Source organism: Physella acuta, unplaced genomic scaffold (genome assembly GCF_028476545.2).
Source record: "Physella acuta isolate Inbredline_101_S28 unplaced genomic scaffold, ASM2847654v3 ptg000543l, whole genome shotgun sequence".
Lineage (NCBI taxonomy): Eukaryota > Metazoa > Mollusca > Gastropoda > Physidae > Physella > Physella acuta.
In genome coordinates this window covers 706,068-731,009 of record NW_026732062.1, presented here as the reverse complement: position 1 = coordinate 731,009, position 24,942 = coordinate 706,068, and the positions used below count along the sequence as shown (strand labels likewise).

The following is a 24,942-nucleotide window of genomic DNA, read 5'->3' as shown; positions in this document are numbered from 1 at the left end:
ATGACAGTTACAGCAGGGTTAAATAGATGTTACTTCAACATATAGTGGGATCAATTAGAGAGTAGATGACAGTTACAGCAGTGCTAAATAGATGGTACTTCAACATACAGTAGGATCAGTTAGAGAGTAGATGACAGTTACAGCAGGGTTAAATAGATGTTACTTCAACATATAGTGGGATCAGTTAGAGAGTAGATGACAGTTACAGCAGGGTTAAATAGATGTTACTTCAACATATAGTAGGATCAGTTAGAGAGTAGATGACAGTTACAGCAGGGTTAAATAGATGTTACTTCAACATATAGTGGGATCAATTAGAGAGTAGATGACAGTTACAGCAGTGCTAAATAGATGGTACTTCAACATACAGTAGGATCAGTTAGAGAGTAGATGACAGTTACAGCAGGGTTAAATAGATGTTACTTCAACATATAGTGGGATCAGTTAGAGAGTAGATGACAGTTACAGCAGGGTTAAATAGATGTTACTTCAACATATAGTAGGATCAGTTAGAGAGTAGATGACAGTTACAGCAGGGTTAAATAGATGTTACTTCAACATATAGTGGGATCAATTAGAGAGTAGATGACAGTTACAGCAGGGTTAAATAGATGGTACTTCAACATACAGTAGGATCAGTTAGAGAGTAGATGACAGTTACAGCAGGGTTAAATAGATGTTACTTCAACATATAGTGGGATCAGTTAGAGAGTAGATGACAGTTACAGCAGGGTTAAATAGATGTTACTTCAACATATAGTAGGATCAGTTAGAGAGTAGATGACAGTTACAGCAGGGTTAAATAGATGTTACTTCAACATATAGTGGGATCAATTAGAGAGTAGATGACAGTTACAGCAGTGCTAAATAGATGGTACTTCAACATACAGTAGGATCAGTTAGAGAGTAGATGACAGTTACAGCAGGGTTAAATAGATGTTACTTCAACATATAGTGGGATCAGTTAGAGAGTAGATGACAGTTACAGCAGGGTTAAATAGATGTTACTTCAACATATAGTAGGATCAGTTAGAGAGTAGATGACAGTTACAGCAGGGTTAAATAGATGTTACTTCAACATATAGTGGGATCAATTAGAGAGTAGATGACAGTTACAGCAGGGTTAAATAGATGGTACTTCAACATACAGTAGGATCAGTTAGAGAGTAGATGACAGTTACAGCAGGGTTAAATAGATGTTACTTCAACATACAGTAGGATCAGTTAGAGAGTAGATGACAGTTACAGCAGGGTTAAATAGATGTTACTTCAACATATAGTGGGATCAATTAGAGAGTAGATGACAGTTACAGCAGGGTTAAATAGATGTTACTTCAACATATAGTAGGATCAGTTAGAGAGTAGATGACAGTTACAGCAGGGTTAAATAGATGTTACTTCAACATATAGTGGGATCAATTAGGACTTGTAGTGATTGTGGAACTAGACAGTACTTACAGTGATTGTGGGGTTAATTAGACAGTACTTACAGTGATTGTGGGGTTAATTAGACAGTACTTACAGTGATTGTGGGGTTAGTTAGACAGTACTTACAGTGATTGTGGGGTTAGTTAGAGAGTACTTACAGTGATTGTGGGGTTAATTAGACAGTACTTACAGTGATTGTGGGGTTAATTAGACAGTACTTACAGTGATTGTGGGGTTAGTTAGAGAGTACTTACAGTGATTGTGGGGTTAATTAGACAGTACTTACAGTGATTGTGGGGTTAGTTAGAGAGTACTTACAGTGATTGTGGGGTTAATTAGACAGTACTTACAGTGATTGTGGGGTTAATTAGACAGTACTTTCAGTGATTGTGGGGTTAGTTAGACAGTACTTTCAGTGATTGTGGGGTTAGTTAGACGGTACTTACAGTGATTGTGGGGTTAGTTAGAGAGTACTTACAGTGATTGTGGGGTTAATTAGACAGTACTTACAGTGATTGTGGGGTTAATTAGACAGTACTTACAGTGATTGTGGGGTTAATTAGACAGTACTTAGAGTGATTGTGGGGTTAGAGAGTACTTACAGTGATTGTGGGGTTAGACTCAGGAACTGGCACCCCAGTCTGAAGAGTTATCTGTAAAAGTTGAACAGAACCAAAAATTAATGTTTAAGTTAGAGTGAGGCTTACAAGGTATATGTTTAGAAACCACAAACATAGTGCAAGTTTTAAAAAACAACATACACTGCCTTTGATGGTGGGCAGACAGACCACAAACAGAATGTATGTACGTATAGTCTAGAGATAAACAACATACACTGCCTTTAATGGTGGGCAGACAGAGATAAACAACATACACTGCCTTTGATGGTGGGCAGACAGAGATAAACAACATACACTGCCTTTAATGGTGGGCAGACAGAGATAAACAACATACACTGCCTTTAATGGTGGGCAGACAGAGATAAACAACATACACTGCCTTTAATGGTGGGCAGACAGAGATAAACAACATACACTGCCTTTGATGGTGGGCAGACAGAGATAAACAACATACACTGCCTTTAATGTTGGGCAGACAGACCACATACAGAATGTATGTACGTATAGTCTAGAGATAAACAACATACACTGCCTTTAATGTTGGGCAGACAGACCACAAACAGAATGTATGTACGTATAGTCTAGAGATAAACAACATACACTGCCTTTAATGTTGGGTTAGGGTTATGTACGTATAGTCTAGAGATAAACAACATACACTGCCTTTAATGTTGGGCAGCTTGCCAGGGTCAATCTTCCCCACATCCCAAGTCATCAGCTTAGACACGGGGTCAAACGAATTTTTCCCTTGGCTGGCGGTCAAGGTCACGTTGAGCACAGATTTGGGGAAGGGGACCTCCAACACCACATTCTCAATCTGAAAGGTAAGAAAAAAATGTTTTGAGGTTGTTGGTTGTTTTGCTTAAAGCATGGGAGAGTGGCACCTAAAACTGATGGCACACAGCATGTACAGTCCAAACTTACAGTTTTTCCCATGGTCTGTGTACAAACCAGACTTACAGTTTTTCCCATGGTCTGTGTACAAACCAGACTTACAGTTTTTCCCATGGTCTGTGTACAAACCAGACTTACAGTTTTTCCCATGGTCTGTGTACAAACCAGACTTACAGTTTTTCCCATGGTCTGTGTACAAACCAGACTTACAGTTTTTCCCATGGTCTGTTTGGGTCCTATTGTGACATCAAACCTGCCCCCACTTCCCTCTCTGTATGAGATATTGTGTTTGAGGTACAGGGGAATGGCTACCATGCTGGGGAGGTAAAGTCAAATAAAATCTATTTCAATTATTCTGGAAAAAAGGTCAAATAAAATCTATTTCAATTATTCTGGAAAGAAATGGAGAATTTTTAAAAAATGGCAAAATAGGAAAAAAAAAGAATGGAAGGTTGTTGTAGGTGCAGATGTGAGCTACTTAGGTCAATGTCCTGCTTACTTGTTGGCACCTATATGGTAGGACATCATACGGAAGTGGCCGTCAGGCGGGACAAAGGACAAAATCTTCTCGGACTGAAAATAAATCCTATGTAGTTTTATCCCAGGTTAATTAACAGTTAGTGATAATATGAACATTATGTGCTGAGATTTGAACAATATTTGTTACTTTTTATCAATTATTGTCTAGCTTGGGTTAAAGAAGAATTTTTTATTACAATTATCTGACTATGGTTTTAAAGCATTATCTTTTTACAATTATTATTTGACAGGCAACAAAACTATTTCTATATTTTTTAACAATGACTCTCTGACTAGGGTGAACAAATATTTTATTGTTACCTCCCATCTCTTAAACCGGACACAAGGATGAAAGCTGACATCGTCTAAAAGTCTTGGATTCACAAAGGAAAGTGTCAGGTCTGGCATCCCACTCAACTTGATCAGACAGTCAATCTGGCAAACAGAAATTGTAGAAACTTGCACATTTCCTAGGTCTTGTTAACACGACTAATACAAGTCAAACTTTACTTGTTCATTTCCTAGGTCTCATTAACACTACTAGTACAAGTCAAACTTTACTTTTTACTTGCATACTCTAAAATTTTAAGAAAAACTAATCACAATAAAATTTACTATGCCCAAAAAAATGTGCATGCTACAAATACCAATTAAATCTTACATATGAAAATAAATGTTACATATCCCACCAAAACCTACAAACAAAAATATCACACATATCCCACCAAAACTTACAAATCACCCACCAAAACTTAGAAACAAAACCAACAAATCCCACCAAAACCAACAAATCCCACCAAAACCACAAAGTAAACTTACATATCCCACCAAAACCCACAAAGAAAACTTACATATCCCACCAAAACCCACAAAGTAAACTTACATATCCCACCAAAACCCACAAAGTAAACTTACAAATCCCACCTAAACCCACAAAGAAAACTTACATATCCCACCAAAACCAACAAACAAAACCCACAAAGTAAACTTACATATCCCACAAAGAAAACTTACATATCCCACCAAACCCACAAAGTAAACTTACATATCCCACCAAAACCAACAAACAAAACCCACAAAGAAAACTTACATATCCCACAAAGAAAACTTACATATCCCACCAAAACCAACATATCCCACCAAAACTTACAAAGTAAACTTACATATCCCACAAAAAAAACTTACATATCCCACCAAAACCCACAAAGAAAACTTACATATCCCACCAAAACAAAACGTACATATCCCACCAAAACCCACAAAGAAAACTTACATATCCCACTAAAACCCACCAAAACAAAACTTACATATCCCACAAAGAAAACTTACATATCCCACCAAAACCACCAAAAAAAACTTACATATCCCACCAAAACCAACAAACAAAACCCACCAAAGAAAACTTACATATCCCACCAAAACAAAACGTACATATCCCACCAAAACCCACAAAGTAAACTTACATATCCCACAAAGAAAACTTACATATCCCACCAAACCCACAAAGTAAACTTACATATCCCACCAAAACCAACAAACAAAACCCACAAAGAAAACTTACATATCCCACCAAAACCAACATATCCCACCAAAACTTACAAAGTAAACTTACATATCCCACAAAAAAAACTTACATATCCCACCAAAACCCACAAAGAAAACTTACATATCCCACCAAAACAAAACGTACATATCCCACCAAAACCCACAAAGAAAACTTACATATCCCACCAAAACCCACCAAAACAAAACTTACATATCCCACAAAGAAAACTTACATATCCCACCAAAACCACCAAAAAAAACTTACATATCCCACCAAAACCAACAAACAAAACCCACCAAAGAAAACTTACATATCCCACCAAAACAAAACGTACATATCCCACCAAAACCCACAAAGTAAACTTACATATCCCACAAAGAAAACTTACATATCCCACCAAACCCACAAAGTAAACTTACATATCCCACCAAACCCACCAAAAAAAACTTACATATCCCACCAAAAAAAACTTACATATCCCACCAAAAAAAACTTACATATCCCACCAAAAAAAACTTACATATCCCACAAAAAAAACTTACATATCCCACAAAGTAAACTTACATATCCCTGAATCTCAGCTATAACAGTGGAGCCAGACTTGTCTATGATGGCATCTATTTCCTCGATGACATCAAAATAGGCCTCATTGTTGGTGTACTTAACACCTGTCCGGCGCCATGGAATGTTGGACAACTGACCAGTTGGCAATGTGGCACCCACACTGAGATGGAAGACATTTTTATTAATTAACCTTGCAGCCCAACCTATTGTTTGACTTCTGGAAAATTTAGTTCACCCCCTCACCCCCAAAAAATTTCAAGTACCCCCCAACTGTGGAGAAAAAAGTCTGACAGAAACACTGGTCGCATTTGTAGACTAAAGGTAGACCCTAATTCTATAATCTGGACTCGTTTACTACTTTTGGCTGCTGAACCTCAATCATGCTTTCTTAAAAAAAAGCATTGATTACTCATGAAACAGCTCACATGTTTTAGAGGGTATGTGGGACAGGAAATGTTATCCCGTGACTACCAATCAACAATCATTTGACCTCCCATTCCCTCCCCTACCTTGTTGACTTTCCAGTGACTGTGTCTGTGATTGTCCTCAAGAAGTTTGGAGGCTTGATGAGCTCCTTCAAGACATTGGACTCTACAGCCAGGGGGAATCCATTGTCCAGCATCTCGTCCAACAGCTGGGGTTCAAAATAAAACATCAGTTAATGCAACAAGTCAGTTCATACAACAAATCAATTCATACAACAGATCAATTCATACAACAAATCAGTTCAAACAGATCAATTCATACAACAGATCAATTCATACAACAAATCAGTTCATACAACAAATCAATTCATACAACAGATCAATTCATACAACAAATCAGTTCATACAACAGATCAATTCATACAACAGATCAATTCATACAACAGATCAGTTCATACAACAAATCAGTTCATACAACAAATCAGTTCATACAACAGATCAATTCATACAACAAATCAGTTCATACAACAGATCAATTCATACAACAAATCAATTCATACAACAGATCAATTCATACAACAGATCAATTCATACAACAAATCAATTCATACAACAGATCAATTCATACAACAGATCAATTCATACAACAAATCAATTCATACAACAAATCAATTCATACAACAGATCAATTCATACAACAAATCAGTTCATACAACAAATCAGTTCATACAACAGATCAATTCATACAACAAATCAATTCATACAACAGATCAATTCATACAACAGATCAATTCATACAACAGATCAATTCATACAACAGATCAATTCATACAACAGATCAATTCATACAACAAATCAACTCATACAACAAATCAATTCATACAACAGATCAATTCATACAACAAATCAGTTCATACAACAAATCAATTCATACAACAGATCAATTCATACAACAGATCAATTTCTACAACAGATCAATTCATACAACAAATCAATTCATACAACAGATCAATTCATACAACAAATCAGTTCATACAACAAATCAGTTCATACAACAAATCAGTTCATACAACAGATCAATTCATACAACAAATCAATTCATACAACAAATCAATTCATACAACAAATCAATTCATACAACAGATCAATTCATACAACAGATCAATTCATACAACAAATCAATTCATACAACAAATCAATTCATACAACAGATCAATTCATACAACAGATCAATTCATACAACAAATCAGTTCATACAACAGATCAATTCATACAACAAGTCAGTTCATACAACAGATCAATTCATACAACAGATCAATTCATACAACAGATCAATTCATACAACAGATCAGTTCATACAACAAATCAGTTCATACAACAAGTCAGTTCATACAACAGATCAATTCATACAACAGATCAATTCATACAACAAATCAATTCATACAACAGATCAATTCAAACAACAGATCAATTCATACAACAAGTCAGTTCATACAACAGATCAATTCATACAACAAGTCAGTTCATACAACAGATCAATTCATACAACAGATCAATTCATACAACAAATCAGTTCATACAACAAATCAGTTCATACAACAGATCAATTCATACAACAAATCAATCCATACAACAGATCAATTCATACAACAAATCAGTTCATACAACAGATCAATTCATACAACAGATCAATTCATACAACAAATCAGTTCATACAACAAATCAGTTCATACAACAGATCAATTCATACAACAGATCAATTCATACAACAGATCAGTTCATACAACAAATCAGTTCATACAACAGATCAATTCATACAACAAATCAATCCATACAACAGATCAATTCATACAACAAATCAGTTCATACAACAGATCAATTCATACAACAGATCAATTCATACAACAGATCAGTTAATAATACAACAAATCAATTCATACAACAGATCAATTCATACAACAGATCAGTTAATAATACAACAAATCAATTCATACAACAGATCAATTCATACAACAGATCAATTCATACAACAGATCAATTCATACAACAAATCAGTTCATACAACAGATCAATTCATACAACAGATCAATTCATACAACAAATCAGGTCATACAACAGATCAATTCATACAAATACAACAGATCAATTCATACAACAAATCAATTCATACAACAGATCAATTCATACAACAGATCAATTCATACAACAAATCAATTCATACAACAGATCAGTTCATACAACAGATCAATTCATACAACAGATCAGTTCATACAACAGATCAATTCATACAACAGATCAATTCATACAACAAATCAATTCATACAACAGATCAATTCATACAACAGATCAGTTCATACAACAAATCAGTTCATACAACAAATCAGTTCATACAACAAGTCAGTTCATACAACAGATCAATTCATACAACAGATCAATTCATACAACAGATCAATTCATACAACAAATCAACTAAATCAAAATGTTGGTCAAACTATTGTTCAATTCATCAATTAAAATGTTGGACTGACATTTGATAAAATTTTCGTTATGATACTTGCAAAATGTTGGTGTGACAGAAAAAATTAGTTTAATATTAAAATATTACGTTAGTCTGATTTTGTAACCAAAATTTGGTCTGGTAATAAATCAACTATTGTAATATTGAAAAAACATGACCAACACTATGTAATGTGATAAAGCTTACAACAGCTGTGAACTAGCTCACCTCGTAGACTATGACATAGTTTTCTTTGAGAACAGATTCCGTACACTCAGAGAAATAATCCTCAAATGTCTCGCAAATTCTGTGCAGGAACTCTACCACGAACAGTGGGGGAACTAAAAGAGAATATACAAAATGGGGGGCTATTATTTCCTATACAACATATTGTAAACAAAAACAGCTTGATGGAAATAGTGTCATTTTTTAAAAGGTTAGAAGAAATAATTTTAAAAAATTTGAAATGAATGTGAGACTCTAAGAAACTCTAGCCATAGCCCCTACCCTCTGTAGTGACAACAGCAACAAAGTAGAGGCTGCCTCTGTAGATGTTGATAAGATAATGGTGGGGGGTGGAAATGACTGGGGGCACATCTTCTGGGTTGGAAGCCTGTGGATTACAATGTGTTCATTAATAGTTTAGAACTAGAATAATAAATTGTGTTCTTAAATATATTTTTAAATATAAAATATTTATAAATTTGGCATAATTATTATAAAGCCAAGAAATAATATTATCAATCTATATATATAATTCTCTTCTGGAAGCCGTTAGAAAACAAGCTGCAAGCGCCTCCTTGCAGTCCCCTCTCTTTCTCTCTATCACTATCACTACCACCCCCACCCCCACATTGTCTGGTGAGCTGTGGTCACGCTCGCTGTTTACATTTTACAATCATAGAGACGGGTTTGGTGACGGCTATTAGGGGCAGATAATTTAGTTTGAAACGATTTTAAACTTAGAGGAGGTAACTAAGAGGAGGCTGCTTTCACGTGGGGGGGGGGGGTAGTGTTTTTAAGCAAATATTTTCAGTGGCAACATTGGTACTGTCGAATTCACAAATTATAAATTACTGAAAAGTAGAAAAAAAAACAACTAAATAGCGGCTTATGATACGCAGCGGGTCGGCTCGTTATTAATAAATATGTATAGTTAAAAAACTAATAAATGGAGATAATAAATATTTATTATTTTAAAAACAGCCCATTAGGCATAATTATTATTATAAAGCCTAGAAATAATGTTAATAATTATTAATAAATATGTATAGTTGAAAAACTAATAAATGGAGATAATAAATATTTATTATTTTTAAAACAAATTTTAAAATGTAAATTAGTGCTACCTTGCTTTGAGCTTCAAAGAAATAATCACAAATGGATTTATTGACCACACTTTTCCAATGTTTCTCCATAAACACATCCCTAAAAGAAACATAAATTGATTTTGATTAATAGGTATGTCACAAAAAATAACACAAGATTTCAATCAATAATATGAAAAATCTAAACAAAAATACTAATATGTGCCAAAACTAAAATTAGCTTTAAAATAGTAAAATAGAAATAATATGTTGAATGTAATTTAAGTGGATCTCTAGTATTCAATCGTTGAAAACATAAAATGAGTCCACTCAGGCAATATTAGATTTAATGAGTATCCCTACTAACTATTAATTAGCCAGTCACTGGGCTTGCAGGGTGTTAAATTTTGAGGGTACATACAACCTTTACCCCATCTCTTGGTACAGCTGTTGCTTAAGAATATGACTAACATATTAGCATTTATTTTAACATTAATAGTTAACATTTTCTTAAAAATTTGTTGCCAATAGATTGAAACGGTCATAATCATGATATTTATGGCACAGTCAATATTTTTGGTACTAATCAAATTATTAAAAAAAATTTAAGCTTATTTATTTGCTTTTTAATAAAACGTAGGCTACTTGCAACGACAATTTTTAACAATTCATAATAAATCATCTAAACACTAAAAAAAAAACCTTTCTGATGGAACAAATATCAGGGTATGTGCTCATACCAGTAGGGCCTATCCAATAATGGCATCTTTTTATATAACTATAATACTGGGTTATAGTTATTGGTAGCAAACAGCAATTTAATATCTCCTACGCAACTTCTACCAAAACCATTCAGCCTAATTTCTGACTTTAATATGAAACCAGGCATTTCAATACTTTTATTCTAAACTTCTATTTTCAAAAGAAACTATTGTGGGATACAGTTAATAGTTAATACCAAAATCCCCAAAAACAAGGTTTTATGGCTCATTAGATCTACTATATCATTGGTTAAACAACAGTCTCAACAGCTACCTTTGCAGATTTTTATTGTGAGCACATTCATAAAAAGGCTGGCTAAGTCAACAGACCATGAAGGTTGTGTGCCAGATTTGTAAGCTACTATTTCAGTTTCTCACAAATTTCAGTGGGCCATTAGCCATGAAATAAATTAGGCCCTAAGTCTAGTTTTTTTAAACTGAATTATTTCTGGACCTAAATTTCTAAGGTCGATTCTAGTCGGAAGAAGTTGAGCATTCATATAGCTCTACAATTACCTGGTTTTTCTTGTCATCTACATGTTTGTTGTTTAGGCCTACGTTTTGTCTTAATGGGACAGGGATTAACACGACAAATACTTAAATAGGCCTAGTAGATTTAAAAAGGCTATTAAAATAGATTTTTTAAAAATATTTTATACTTAAGTTAGGCCTCTATAGACTAGAACTATTTGCTAGCTATACTATATACTCTCAACCACTAATGACCCACCCGAAGCGCAACAATTCGACCACACAGTACACATGGTTTTGTCAGAAGAATAAATATAAAGCTAAAAGAGTAATGTGCCGCTATAATATAAAAGAATAAATCGAGTCCATTGTGCAGCTATAAGTATTTCATTTGGACCCATTGCGCAGATATTTAGGTCATTGCATTTTGCATCTTTTGCTGGACAGATAGCGCTTGGGGGGAAAATCTTTCGAAGTGTCTACTCGGAAGAAGATTTTTCTCCCCAACGTCTCCACTTAGTCGGCAAAAGATAGCTCTGCGCATGCGCAGTGACCTATGGCTAGGGTTAGAATGAGGGTTAAGGGTAGGATTAGGATTAGGGCTAGGGTTAGGGCTAGGATTAGGGATAGGGTTAAGGATAGGATTAGGGTTGGTGTTAGGGTTCTGCGGTTGTAAACACACGCATGCGCAGTACCATCGAAAACATCGCCGTATCGCATGTGTATCTTATTCCGGCTAGAATCGGCCAAAATCTTTTTCCGAATAGTCACTTTGAATTTCTAAATCTGCAATTCTAGAGGAGCTTACACTTTTCGGACACACATAGCGAAAAAACGCAACGTAAAAATTCCATGCGGTCTCATTCAGTAACCGCTTAACATAGAAAACAAAAAAAAGTATCATATCTATCCGCAACCATTCTACTTTAATAATGTGTGTGTCATTTTGTATTCATACGCATAGAACTTAAGCTATTCTTGTTATAGTGACTGGGGGGTCTTAACGTGTGTTCGAACACATGTAATACAGTTTTACATGTGTTCGGACACCTTTACCCGTCATCGGACATAGCACTTTTTGTTCATTTAGAATAATTTAAAGTCAATTTAATGAATAAAAACATATATTATATGCATTTATATTGTGTTATTGATTGTTTGTGAGGTAATTTTAATAGTATAAAACCTTTTTCCCACACTCCCAAAGTTCATCCCATTCAGCCATTGCGGCTCGCGCAGTACGCTGCTAAGCCAGCCAGGTCACATGATTCCCCCTCCTCTTTTGCATTCCACTGCCTTCTTGACCTTATTTTGACCCTTTCCCTTCAATAACCAGCCCCTTTTATGCTCTAAATTCTTATTTAGTAATATTTTTGTGTTGGTGTCCGATCCCATGTAAGGCCAAATAAGTTAGCGAACACCCCTTTTTTATTGTTCAAGCACAAAAAAACCCATTAACCTTGACATTTACGATTTTCCATACATATATAGAAGCTATTTATAGTGTAACCTTTTAGCTAAGCATTGATTGGTTCAAGTTTTGCCCCTAAGTCCAACCCTAGGTCACTTCATCCGGCTGGTGTAAAAATAGAAATGTGCGTACCATGCAACGTTAAAAAATTTCTAAAAATAATTCTTGAGAAAGGAAACGGAAGTACTTGACACGGAAGTGTTCATAAATGAACAGTTTACGTGCAGGCGCCGTGGTTTCGCGTGAGACATGCTAATTAAAGTTTCTATGAGCCAAAAACCGACGAAGTGTTCGCTCCTACGTAATTTTTGGTGTGTGTCCGAAAAGTGTAAACTCCTCTAGATCTAATAAATCAGTGCCTTATTAAATCCGGAGTTTTGTTATCTTGTAGACTAGTGTGTTCAGTATACATCTTCTTTGTGACAGATTGCATCAAATCAGGCAATTATTATATTTAAAATGAGACAGGCTTTGAGTTTTTGATAAGATGTTAGCCTGATTTTGCCTCTGGTCAGTGGTCAGCAGGGTGTGTGACAGACTGAGACAATCAACAAGAAAAATCTCAGACAACTTTAGTACAGATCGACACACTAAACAATTGTAGCTGATGTCCCTGATAATTTACTTAATTTATGGGGGCACGGAAAAATACAACAAATATGTACCCTGTGTTGTTAATGACAAAGAGACTGTGTATCATTTCTGAGTTCCTGGTTTGTTTACAGTCTTACACCCGATGCAGACAATCAACCGGAAAACGGAAGTACGTGTGATGTTATGGGAAACTACTCTGTTTTCATTTCGACTTAATAAGATACCCACCCACTGCTGCGGTCATAGTGTAGTTTACTTACCAGCTCTGTAACAACTCACACAAAAGTTAAATAGACAGGAGAAAACCGAATTTACAAAAAAGTACAATAAAACTATCATTATCAAACTATTAAAGAAATAAAAAACAAAACACAGCAAGCTGAATCCTTTTTTTGTCACCTCGAGTGGTTGTGTGTAGCACCAAAAAAATCAAATATTCATCTGTAAAATGTGTCGTTATTTCTTATTTACCATCCATAAATATATATAATATATATATATATAATATATATAATATTCAGGCACGGTATAGGGTTGAACCAGTAGCGTAGCGAGGGGGGCGGGGGGGGGGGACATATGTCCCCGGGCGCCGATCTTAGGGGGCGCCAAAATGGGTTGGAAGAATAAATTGAAAGGTTGAGGGGGGTGCAAATCGAAAGTTTGAGGGGGGGGGGGGTGCAAATCAAAATCTTGAGGGGGGGGGGGGCGGGGGTGCAAATCGAAAAGTTTGTCCCCGGGCGCCGGGAAGGGTCGCTACGCCTCTGGGTTGAACAGCTCATACATGTGTGCAGTTGTAAAATGTAACAATTTTAGAATATCCGTGAGTGGTAGCCTGACCCAGCTCTGGTGGGTACCTGACTCTGGTGGGTACCTGACCCAGCTCTGGTGGGTACCTGACCCAGCTCTGGTGGGTACCTGACTCTGGTGGGTACCTGACCCAGCTCTGGTGGGTACCTGACTCTGGTGGGTACCTGACTGGTGGGTACCTGACTGGTGGGTACCTGACTCTGGTGGGTACCTGACTCTGGTGGGTACCTGACTCTGGTGGGTACCTGACTGGTGGGTACCTGACTCTGGTGGGTACCTGACTGGTGGGTACCTGACCCAGCTCTGGTGGGTACCTGACTGGTGGGTACCTGACTCTGGTGGGTACCTGACCCAGCTCTGGTGGGTACCTGACTCTGGTGGTGGGTACCTGACTGGTGGGTACCTGACTGGTGGGTACCTGACCCAGCTCTGGTGGGTACCTGACTCTGGTGGGTACCTGACCCAGCTCTGGTGGGTACCTGACTCTGGTGGGTACCTGACCCAGCTCTGGTGGGTACCTGACTGGTGGGTACCTGACTCTGGTGGGTACCTGACCCAGCTCTGGTGGGTACCTGACTCTGGTGGGTACATGACTCTGGTGGGTACCTGACTGGTGGGTACCTGACTGGTGGGTACCTGACCCAGCTCTGGTGGGTACCTGACCCAGCTCTGGTGGGTACCTGACTCTGGTGGGTACCTGACCCAGCTCTGGTGGTTACCTGACTCTGGTGGGTACCTGACTCTGGTGGGTACCTGACCCAGCTCAGATGGGTACCTAGCTCTGGTGGGTACCTGACTCTGGTGGGTACCTGACTCAGCTCTGGTGTGTACCTGACTCTGGTGGGTACCTGACTCTGGTGGGTACCTGACTGGTGGGTACCTGACTGGTGGGTACCTGACCCAGCTCTGGTGGGTACCTGACCCAGCTCTGGTGGGTACCTGACTCTGGTGGGTACCTGACCCAGCTCTGGTGGTTACCTGACTCTGGTGGGTACCTGACTCTGGTGGGTACCTGACCCAGCTCAGATGGGTACCTAGCTCTGGTGGGTACCTGACTCTGGTGGGTACCTGACTGGTGGGTACCTGACTGGTGGGTACCTGACACAGCTCTGGTGGGTACCTGACCCAGCTCTGGTGGTTACCTGACTCTGGTGAGTACCTGACTCTGGTGGGTACCTGACCCAGCTCAGATGGGTACCTGACTCTGGTGGGTACCTGACCCAGCTCTGGTGGGTACCTGACTCTGGTGGGTACCTGACTGGTGGGTACCTGACCCAGCTCAGATGGGTACCTGACTCTGGTGGGTACCTGACCCAGCTCTGGTGTGTACCTGACACAGCCCTGGTGGGTACCTGACCCAGCTCTGGTGTTTACCTGACACAGCTCTGGTGGGTACCTGACTCAGCTCTTATGGGTACCTGACCCAGCTCTGGTGGGTATCTGACTCTGGTGGGTACCTGACCCAGCTCTGGTGTGTACCTGACACAGCCCTGGTGGGTACCTGACTCTGGTGGGTACCTGACAAAGCTGTAGTGGGTACCTGACTCTGGTGGGTACCGGACTCTGGTGGGTACCTGACTGGTGGGTACCTGACTCTGGTGGGTACCGGACTCTGGTGGGTACCTGACTCTGGTGGGTACCTGACACAGCTCTGGTGGGTACCTGACTCAGCCCTGGTGGGTACCTGACCCAGCTCTGGTGGGTATCTGACTCTGGTGGGTATCTGACTCTGGTGGGTACCTGACCCAGCTCTGGTGGGTACCTGACTCTGGTGGGTACCTGACCCAGCTCTGGTGGGTACCTGACCCAGCTCTGGTGGGTACCTGACCCAGCTCTGGTGGGTACCTGACCAAGCTCTGGTGGGTACCTGACTCTGGTGGGTACCTGACCAAGCTCTGGTGGGTACCTGATTCTGGTGGGTACCTGACTCTGGTGGGTACCTGACTCTGGTGGGTACCTCTCAGAGCAGATGGGTACCTGGCTCATATGTTAAAAGCTACGATTCACAGTATTGACCACACTACTGTCTTTCAAGCAAAGAGCTTAGAAGCAGATGAACTCTACTTCATCCCCTTACTAGTTTTATTACTGGTCTGTGTATTTTAACGTTAAAAGTCAGACTACACTATGATTATATTTATTAATGCTGTCATACCATAAGAACAAAAGGAAGAATATTTCAAAGATTTTATTGATGGAAACATTACACACTATATTTTGTTTAGCCCGGCCATCTAATGCGCCATTTAAGTTTTTTGAGCCATGATGCTATAATCTCACTTTTGTTAACAAAATTAACGTTTTAACCATAACGTGAATCAGCTCGTGCAGCCCCTCCCCCCTTTTCCATGGTTCCAGCTCTAATAATAGTCGTCGCTACACTCGTCAGACTGAGAACTGGCACTCTCACAGCAGGTGGCCGTCTTCTTCTTGCAGGCGTTCGGTCTGGGACAAAACGCCTTACAGCCGTGGTAGGGGATACAGCCGTAGTAGTAGCTGGGGATGAGAGGGCCAAAGTTAGATTCTTACAGCCGTTAGATTCTTACAGCCGTTAGGTTCTTACAGCCGTTAGATTCTTACAGCCGTTAGATTCTTACAGCCGTTAGATTCTTACAGCCGTTAGATTCTTACAGCTGTTAGATTCTTACAGCCGTTAGATTCTTACAGCCGTTAGATTCTTACAGCCGTGGTAGTAGCTGGGAACGAGAAGGCCAGAGTAAGACTGGCGGATAACAAAAAGCTTATACTGCTGGCAACAATTAGTTTTTGCACGTGTGATCAGAATGAAATCAATGTTTCGCGCTGATAACTTGCTGATCTAGTCAAAGAAAAATAATAGATGGAGTGACGACCCCCCCATGTGTGTGAGTGAGTACCTACTTGTAGAAGTAGATGGAGTGTGTGAGTGTGTGAGTGTGTGGGTGTGTGGGTGTGTGAGTGTGTGAGTGAGCACCTACTTGTAGAAGTAGATGAAGTGTGTCGGTGTGTGAGTGTGTGAGTGTGTGAGTGTGTGAGTGAGCACCTACTTGTAGAAGTAGATGGAGTGTGTGAGTGTGTGAGTGTGTTAGTGAGTACCTACTTGTAGAAGTAGATAGAGTGTGTGAGTGTGTGAGTGAGTACCTACTTGTAGAAGTAGATGGAGTGTGTGAGTGAGTGTGTGAGTGAGTGTGTGGGTGAGTACCTACTTGTAGAAGTATATGGTGTGTGTGAGTGTGTGAGTGAGTACCTACTTGTAGAAGTAGATGGTGTGTGTGAGTGTGTTAGTGAGTACCTACTTGTAGAAGTAGATGGTGTGTGTGAGTGTGTTAGTGAGTACCTACTTGTAGAAGTAGATGGAGTGTGTGAGTGTGTGAGTGTGTTAGTGAGTACCTACTTGTAGAAGTAGATGGAGTGTGTGAGTGTGTGAGTGAGCACCTACTTGTAGAAGTAGATGGAGTGTGTGAGTGTGTGAGTGTGTTAGTGAGTACCAACTTGTAGAAGTAGATGGAGTGTGTGAGTGTGTGAGTGAGCACCTACTTGTAGAAGTAGATGGAGTGTGTGAGTGTGTGAGTGTGTTAGTGAGTACCTACTTGTAGAAGTAGATGGAGTGTGTGAGTGTGTGAGTGAGTACCTACTTGTAGAAGTAGATGGAGTGTGTGAGTGAGTGTGTGAGTGAGTGTGTGGGTGAGTACCTACTTGTAGAAGTAGATGGTATGTGTGAGTGTGTTAGTGAGCACCTACTTGTAGAAGTAGATGGAGTGTGTGAGTGTGTTAGTGAGTAACTACTTGTAGAAGTAGATGGAGTGTGTGGGAAAGCACCTACTTGTAGAAGTATATGGTGTGTGTGAGTGTGTGAGTGAGTACCTACTTGTAGAAGTAGATGGAGTGTGTGAGTGTGTGAGTGTGTTAGTGAGTACCTACTTGTAGAAGTAGATGGTGTGTGTGAGTGTGTTAGTGAGTACCTACTTGTAGAAGTAGATGGAGTGTGTGAGTGTGTGGGTGTGTGAGTGTGTGAGTGAGCACCTACTTGTAGAAGTTGATGGTGTGTGTGAGTGTGTGAGTGAGTACCTACTTGTAGAAGTAGATGGAGTGTGTGAGTGTGTGGGTGTGTGAGTGTGTGAGTGAGCACCTACTTGTAGAAGTAGATGGAGTGTGTGAGTGTGTGAGTGAGTACCTACTTGTAGAAGTAGATGGAGTGTGTGAGTGTGTGAGTGAGCACCTACTTGTAGAAGTAGATGGAGTGTGTGAGTGTGTGAGTGAGCACCTACTTGTAGAAGTAGATGGAGTGTGTGAGTGTGTGAGTGAGCACCTACTTGTAGAAGTAGATGGAGTGTGTGAGTGTGTGAGTGAGCACCTACTTGTAGAAGTAGATGGAGTGTGTGAGTGTGTGAGTGAGCACCTACTTGTAGAAGTAGATGGAGTGTGTGAGTGAGTGTGTGAGTGAGTACCTACTTGTAGAAGTAGATGGAGTGTGTGAGTGAGTGTGTGAGTGAGCACCTACTTGTAGAAGTAGATGGAGTGTGTGAGTGTGTGAGTGAGCACCTACTTGTAGAAGTAGATGGAGTGTGTGAGTGTGTGAGTGAGCACCTACTTGTAGAAGTAGATGGAGTGTGTGAGTGTGTGAGTGAGCACCTACTTGTAGAAGTAGATGGAGTGTGTGAGTGTGTGAGTGAGCACCTACTTGTAGAAGTAGATGGAGTGTGTGAGTGTGTGAGTGAGCACCTACTTGTAGAAGTAGATGGAGTGTGTGAGTGTGTGAGTGAGTACCTACTTGTAGAAGTAGATGGAGTGTGTGAGTGAGTGTGTGAGTGAGCACCTACTTGTAGAAGTAGATGGAGTGTGTGAGTGTGTGAGTGAGCACCTACTTGTAGAAGTAGATGGAGTGTGTGAGTGTGTGAGTGAGCACCTACTTGTAGAAGTAGATGGAGTGTGTGAGTGTGTGAGTGAGCACCTACTTGTAGAAGTAGATGGAGTGTGTGAGTGTGTGAGTGAGCACCTACTTGTAGAAGTAGATGGAGTGTGTGAGTGTGTGAGTAAGCACCTACTTGTAGAAGTAGATGGAGTGTGTGAGTGAGTGAGTAAGCACCTACTTGTAGAAGTAGATGGAGTGTGTGAGTGAGTGAGTAAGCACCTACTTGTAGAAGTAGATGGAGTGTGTGAGTAAGCACCTACTTGTAGAAGTAGATGGAGTGTGTGAGTGTGTGAGTGTGTGAGTGAGCACCTACTTGTAGAAGTAGATGGAGTGTGTGAGTGAGCACCTACTTGTAGAAGTAGATGGAGTGTGTGAGTGAGCACCTACTTGTAGAAGTAGATGGAGTGTGTGAGTGAGCACCTACTTGTAGAAGTAGATGGAGTGTGTGAGTGAGCACCTACTTGTAGAAGTAGATGGAGTGTGTGAGTGAGCACCTACTTGTAGAAGTAGATGGAGTGTGTGAGTGAGCACCTACTTGTAGAAGTAGATGGAGTGTGCGAGTGAGTACCTACTTGTAGAAGTAGATGGAGTGTGTGAGTGTGTGAGTGAGCACCTACTTGTAGAAGTAGATGGAGTGTGTGAGTGTGTGAGTGAGCACCTACTTGTAGAAGTAGATGGAGTGTGTGAGTGTGTGAGTGAGTACCTACTTGTAGAAGTAGATGGAGTGTGTGAGTGAGCACCTACTTGTAGAAGTAGATGGAGTGTGTGAGTGAGTACCTACTTGTAGAAGTAGATGGAGTGTGTGAGTGAGTACCTACTTGTAGAAGTAGATGGAGTGTGTGAGTGAGTACCTACTTGTAGAAGTAGATGGAGTGTGTGAGTGAGCACCTACTTGTAGAAGTAGATGGAGTGTGTGAGTGAGCACCTACTTGTAGAAGTAGATAGAGTGCAGCAGCAGGACGAAGGCCACCAACAGCAAGAGGGCGTCCCTGTACAGCGACAGCAGGTCCTTGTTTTCACAGTTGGTCAGGAACATGATGACGTAGGGCAGCACGTCATAGATGGGCAGCCAGATACTGACAGAGGAAACAGGTCATAGATGGGCAGCCAGATACTGACAGAGGAAACAGGTCATAGATGGGCAGCCAGATACTGACAGAGGAAACACGACAGATAGATGGGCAGCCAGATACTGACAGAGGAAACACGACAGGTCATAGATGGGCAGCCAGATACTGATAGAGGAAACACGACAGTTCATAGATGGGCAGCCAGATACTGACAGAGGAAACACGACAGGTCATAGATGGGCAGCCAGATACTGACAGAGGAAACACGACAGGTCATAGATGGGCAGCCAGATACTGACAGAGGAAACAAGTCATAGATGGACAGACAGATACTGACAGAGGAAACACGAAGGTCATAGATGGGCAGCCAGATACTGACAGAGGAAACACGAAGGTCATAGATGGGCAGCCAGATACTGACAGAGGAAACACGAAGGTCATAGATGGGCAGCCAGATACTGACAGAGGAAACACGACAGATAGATGGGCAGCCAGATCCTGACAGAGGAAACACGACAGATAGATGGGCAGCCAGATACGGACAGAGGAAACACGACAGATAGATGGGCAGCCAGATACTGACAGAGGAAACACGAAGGTCATAGATGGGCAGCCAGATACTGACAGAGGAAACACGACAGATAGATGGGCAGACAGATACTGACAGAGGAAACACGACAGATAGATGGGCAGACAGATACTGACAGAGGAAACACGACAGGTCATAGATGGGCAGCCAGATACTGACAGAGGAAACACGACAGATAGATGGGCAGCCAGATACTGACAGAGGAAACAGGTCATAGATGGGCAGCCAGATACTGACAGAGGAAACAGGTCATAGATGGGCAGCCAGATACTGACAGAGGAAACACGACAGATAGATGGGCAGCCAGATACTGACAGAGGAAACACGACAGGTCATAGATGGGCAGCCAGATACTGATAGAGGAAACACGACAGTTCATAGATGGGCAGCCAGATACTGACAGAGGAAACACGACAGGTCATAGATGGGCAGCCAGATACTGACAGAGGAAACACGACAGGTCATAGATGGGCAGCCAGATACTGACAGAGGAAACAAGTCATAGATGGACAGACAGATACTGACAGAGGAAACACGAAGGTCATAGATGGGCAGCCAGATACTGACAGAGGAAACACGAAGGTCATAGATGGGCAGCCAGATACTGACAGAGGAAACACGAAGGTCATAGATGGGCAGCCAGATACTGACAGAGGAAACACGACAGATAGATGGGCAGCCAGATCCTGACAGAGGAAACACGACAGATAGATGGGCAGCCAGATACGGACAGAGGAAACACGACAGATAGATGGGCAGCCAGATACTGACAGAGGAAACACGAAGGTCATAGATGGGCAGCCAGATACTGACAGAGGAAACACGACAGATAGATGGGCAGACAGATACTGACAGAGGAAACACGACAGATAGATGGGCAGACAGATACTGACAGAGGAAACACGACAGGTCATAGATGGGCAGCCAGATACTGACAGAGGAAACACGACAGATAGATGGGCAGCCAGATACGGACAGAGGAAACACGACAGGTCATAGATGGGCAGCCAGATACTGACAGAGGAAACACGACAGATAGATGGGCAGCCAGATACTGACAGAGGAAACACGACAGGTCATAGATGGGCAGACAGATACTGACAGAGGAAACACGACAGGTCATAGATGGGCAGCCAGATACTGACAGAGGAAACACGACAGGTCATAGATGGGCAGCCAGATACTGACAGAGGAAACACGACAGATAGATGGGCAGCCAGATACTGACAGAGGAAACACGACAGGTCATAGATGGGCAGCCAGATACTGATAGAGGAAACACGACAGTTCATAGATGGGCAGCCAGATACTGACAGAGGAAACACGACAGATAGATGGGCAGCCAGATACTGACAGAGGAAACACGACAGATAGATGGGCAGCCAGATACTGACAGAGGAAACACGACAGATAGATGGGCAGCCAGATACTGACAGAGGAAACAAGTCATAGATGGACAGACAGATACTGACAGAGGAAACACGACAGATAGATGGGCAGACAGATACTGACAGAGGAAACACGACAGATAGATGGGCAGCCAGATACTGACAGAGGAAACACGACAGATAGATGGGCAGCCAGATACTGACAGAGGAAACACGACAGGTCATAGATGGGCAGCCAGATACTGACAGAGGAAACACGACAGATAGATGGGCAGACAGATACTGACAGAGGAAACACGATAGATAGATGGGCAGCCAGATACTGACAGAGGAAACACGACAGATACTTAAACCATCCGTGGCGGGGGGGGGGAGACGTAAATTTAAATCCTATATTATCCTTAACTCTGTCACGACCTCTCTACTCCTGATCAACGTAGGACGTCATTAACACACAAGTAATGACGTCATTGACTTACTAGGTCATGATGACCCCCGGCACGGCCAGAAAGAGTCCAAAGACCGCGAGCCTCTTGAGAAACGACAGGGTGTAAATCCGGTACCACGCCCACCGCCGCAGGATCCGCTCAATCCACATGATGAGGAAGATGGTGTTAATCCAGGCGATGAATGGATACTGTGGATGGTGGATGCATTGTTGCACGTGTACGGTGAGGTTAGCACATACACGTGTGCTCAGTCACTCACACGCACAAACACACGTGCACGCAAACACACAGAGCCTCTCAAGTTTACTGACATATTTTGTACAAACAGACGCACATAGACCAAAGCATACAACAGATAACATACATACATACACATAACCTGCGCACACGTTTTCACACATAAGCACATTTAGCACATTTAACAACACACCCATACATGTGCACCCATACGCACATAGACCCTCGCACACTTGTGCACCCATACGCACATAGACCCCCGCCAGAGTTTCTTCCAGGCATCTCTTCGGGGGGGGGGGGGGCACTGCTCCCCCCCCCCCCCCCGAACGAAATGGAAATTATATAGAAAATATATACTTTTAACCGTGTCCGCCTCCCCCCCCCTCGAAAATTGTTGTCCGCCCTCCCCCCCCCCCCCCCACCCGAAAATTTCAAGTGCACCCCCGGAGAAAAAAGTCTGGAAGAAACACTGCATACGTGTGCGCCCATAAGCACATAGACCCCCGCACACGTGTGCATCCATACGCACATAGACCCACGCACACGTGTGCACCCATACGCACAAGGAACCAAGCACACTTGTGCACCCATACACATAGACCCCCGCACATGTGTGCACCCATATGCATATAGACCCCCGCACATGTGTGCACCCATACGCACATAGACGATCCAGCCGAGAAGGTGAGGGTTGATCAAGAGCGCCACTATAAGACCCAGCTCGTGCGTCCTGATGCCAAACTTCTGGATGTTGAGCAGGACGGTTAGAGGCACCACGAAGTTCCAGAACAGCACAAACCCGCCGGGGGTCTGGGTGGTCAACTGACCAGGGGGGGTCGGCTAAACGGGGGGGGGGGGGGGGTAAAGAAAGAGGACAGAGGAGTTCAATGTAGGGCCGTATGATATCTTGGGTGTATGAAATGTATGGCGTAGTAGGGGCAACTTGTGTGTCTTACAGGGGTACGTCTTGTGTCGTGTAGGGGTACGTCGTGTGTCGTGTAGGGGTACGTCGTGGAGGGGTGTGTCGTGTAGGGGTATGTCGTGTAGGGGTATGTCGTGTGTCGTGTAGGGGTATGTCGTGTAGGGGTATGTCGTGTATCGTGTAGGGGTACGTCGTGTGTCGTGTAGGGGTACGTCGTGGAGGGGTGTGTCGTGTAGGGGTATGTCGTGTGTCGTGTAGGGGTACGTCGTTTAGGGGTACCTCGTGTGTCGTGTAGGGGTACGTCGTGTAGGGGTATGTCGTGTGTCGTGTAGGGGTACGTCGTGGAGGGGTGTGTCGTGTAGGGGTATGTCGTGTGTCGTGTAGGGGTACGTCGTTTAGGGGTACCTCGTGTGTCGTGTAGGGGTACGTCGTGGAGGGGTGTGTCGTGTAGGGGTATGTCGTGTGTCGTGTAGGGGTACGTCGTGTGTCGTGTAGGGGTACGTCGTGTGTCGTGTAGGGGTATGTCGTGTGTCGTGTAGGGGTACGTCGTGTGTCGTGTAGGGGTACGTCGTGTGTCGTGTAGGGGTATGTCGTGTGTCGTGTAGGGGTACGTCGTGTTTCGTGTAGGGGTACGTCGTGTAGGGGTACCTCGTGTGTCGTGTAGGGGTATGTCGTGTGTCGTGTAGGGGTACGTCGTGTATGGGTACGTCGTGTGTCGTGTAGGGGTACGTCGTGTGTCGTGTAGGGGTACGTCGTGTGTCGTGTAGGGGTACGTCGTGTGTCGTGTAGGGGTACGTCGTGTGTCGTGTAGGGGTACGTCGTGTGTCGTGTAGGGGTACGTCCTGTGTCGTGTAGGGGTACGTCGTGTGTCTTGTAGGGGTAACTCATGGTCAGAGTTTCTTCCAGGCATCTCTTCGGGGGGGGCGAAGCCCCCCCCCCCCCCCCCCCCGAAAAATTTTTACCGCCCCCCCCCGAACGAAATGAAATTTATATAATTTATATAGAAAATATATACTTTTAACAGTGTCCGCCCCCCCGAAGAAAGTTTACCGCCCCCCCGAAGATTTCAAGTGCCCCCCCGGAGAAAAAAGTCTGGAAGAAACACTGGTCATGGTCCCGCTTACCAACCCGCCAGTGACAAAAGTCAAATACCAGTTTATTATAAATGAAAATCTTTAGATCTAATGTCTACTCCGCTTAACATTACCATTTTGATATTTTGATGCTCCACACTAAGCTAAAGATGTTTTGTTTTCTCAATAAATTGGATTAGTTTACGATTAGCTCTTCAAGTTTTAAACCAGAGCCATTTCTCGGGGATGTTTCTTTTCTGTAGCTGAAAGTCCTTACACCGGAAGTAGAGACAATGTTTCTCTTTTCAAATCGACCAATGAAAAACACCCACCTAAAAGTTAATAATTATTCCTTTATTAAACATCGATTTTCTTTACATTTAACAATGATAAGTTTATTTTACACGTTATTTTGTTAA

General features: G+C 41.9%; 2 protein-coding genes across 3 annotated transcripts in view; both read right to left on the bottom strand.

Annotated features, from left to right (window-relative positions):
* The window catches only part of LOC131946032 (AP-3 complex subunit mu-1-like), a 30,118-nt gene extending 16,847 nt beyond the window's left edge, over positions 1 to 13,271 (bottom strand). For both annotated transcript variants that reach the window (XM_059306660.1, XM_059306661.1), the window contains exons 1-11: positions 13,169 to 13,271; positions 9,843 to 9,921; positions 9,001 to 9,106; positions 8,722 to 8,834; positions 6,081 to 6,205; positions 5,572 to 5,731; positions 3,783 to 3,896; positions 3,442 to 3,515; positions 3,153 to 3,258; positions 2,707 to 2,865; positions 2,031 to 2,081 (exon numbers count right to left, since the gene is read on the bottom strand). In XM_059306660.1, the coding sequence (XP_059162643.1) occupies positions 2,031 to 2,081; positions 2,707 to 2,865; positions 3,153 to 3,258; positions 3,442 to 3,515; positions 3,783 to 3,896; positions 5,572 to 5,731; positions 6,081 to 6,205; positions 8,722 to 8,834; positions 9,001 to 9,106; positions 9,843 to 9,921; positions 13,169 to 13,203 (1,122 nt within the window). In that variant the 5' untranslated portion in view covers positions 13,204 to 13,271. The remainder of the gene's footprint in view (positions 1 to 2,030; positions 2,082 to 2,706; positions 2,866 to 3,152; positions 3,259 to 3,441; positions 3,516 to 3,782; positions 3,897 to 5,571; positions 5,732 to 6,080; positions 6,206 to 8,721; positions 8,835 to 9,000; positions 9,107 to 9,842; positions 9,922 to 13,168) is intronic.
* Positions 13,272 to 16,077: 2,806 nt separating this feature from the next.
* Positions 16,078 to 24,812, bottom strand: LOC131946034 (uncharacterized). Its single transcript, XM_059306662.1, has 5 exons — positions 24,658 to 24,812; positions 23,192 to 23,368; positions 22,322 to 22,479; positions 19,725 to 19,871; positions 16,078 to 16,400 (listed from the first exon to the last, which is right to left on the bottom strand). The coding sequence occupies exons 1-5, from the start codon at positions 24,658 to 24,660 to the stop codon at positions 16,265 to 16,267; spliced, it is 621 nt and encodes a 206-aa protein (XP_059162645.1). The 5' UTR covers positions 24,661 to 24,812; the 3' UTR covers positions 16,078 to 16,264.
* Between the last annotated feature and the right edge of the window lie 130 nt (positions 24,813 to 24,942).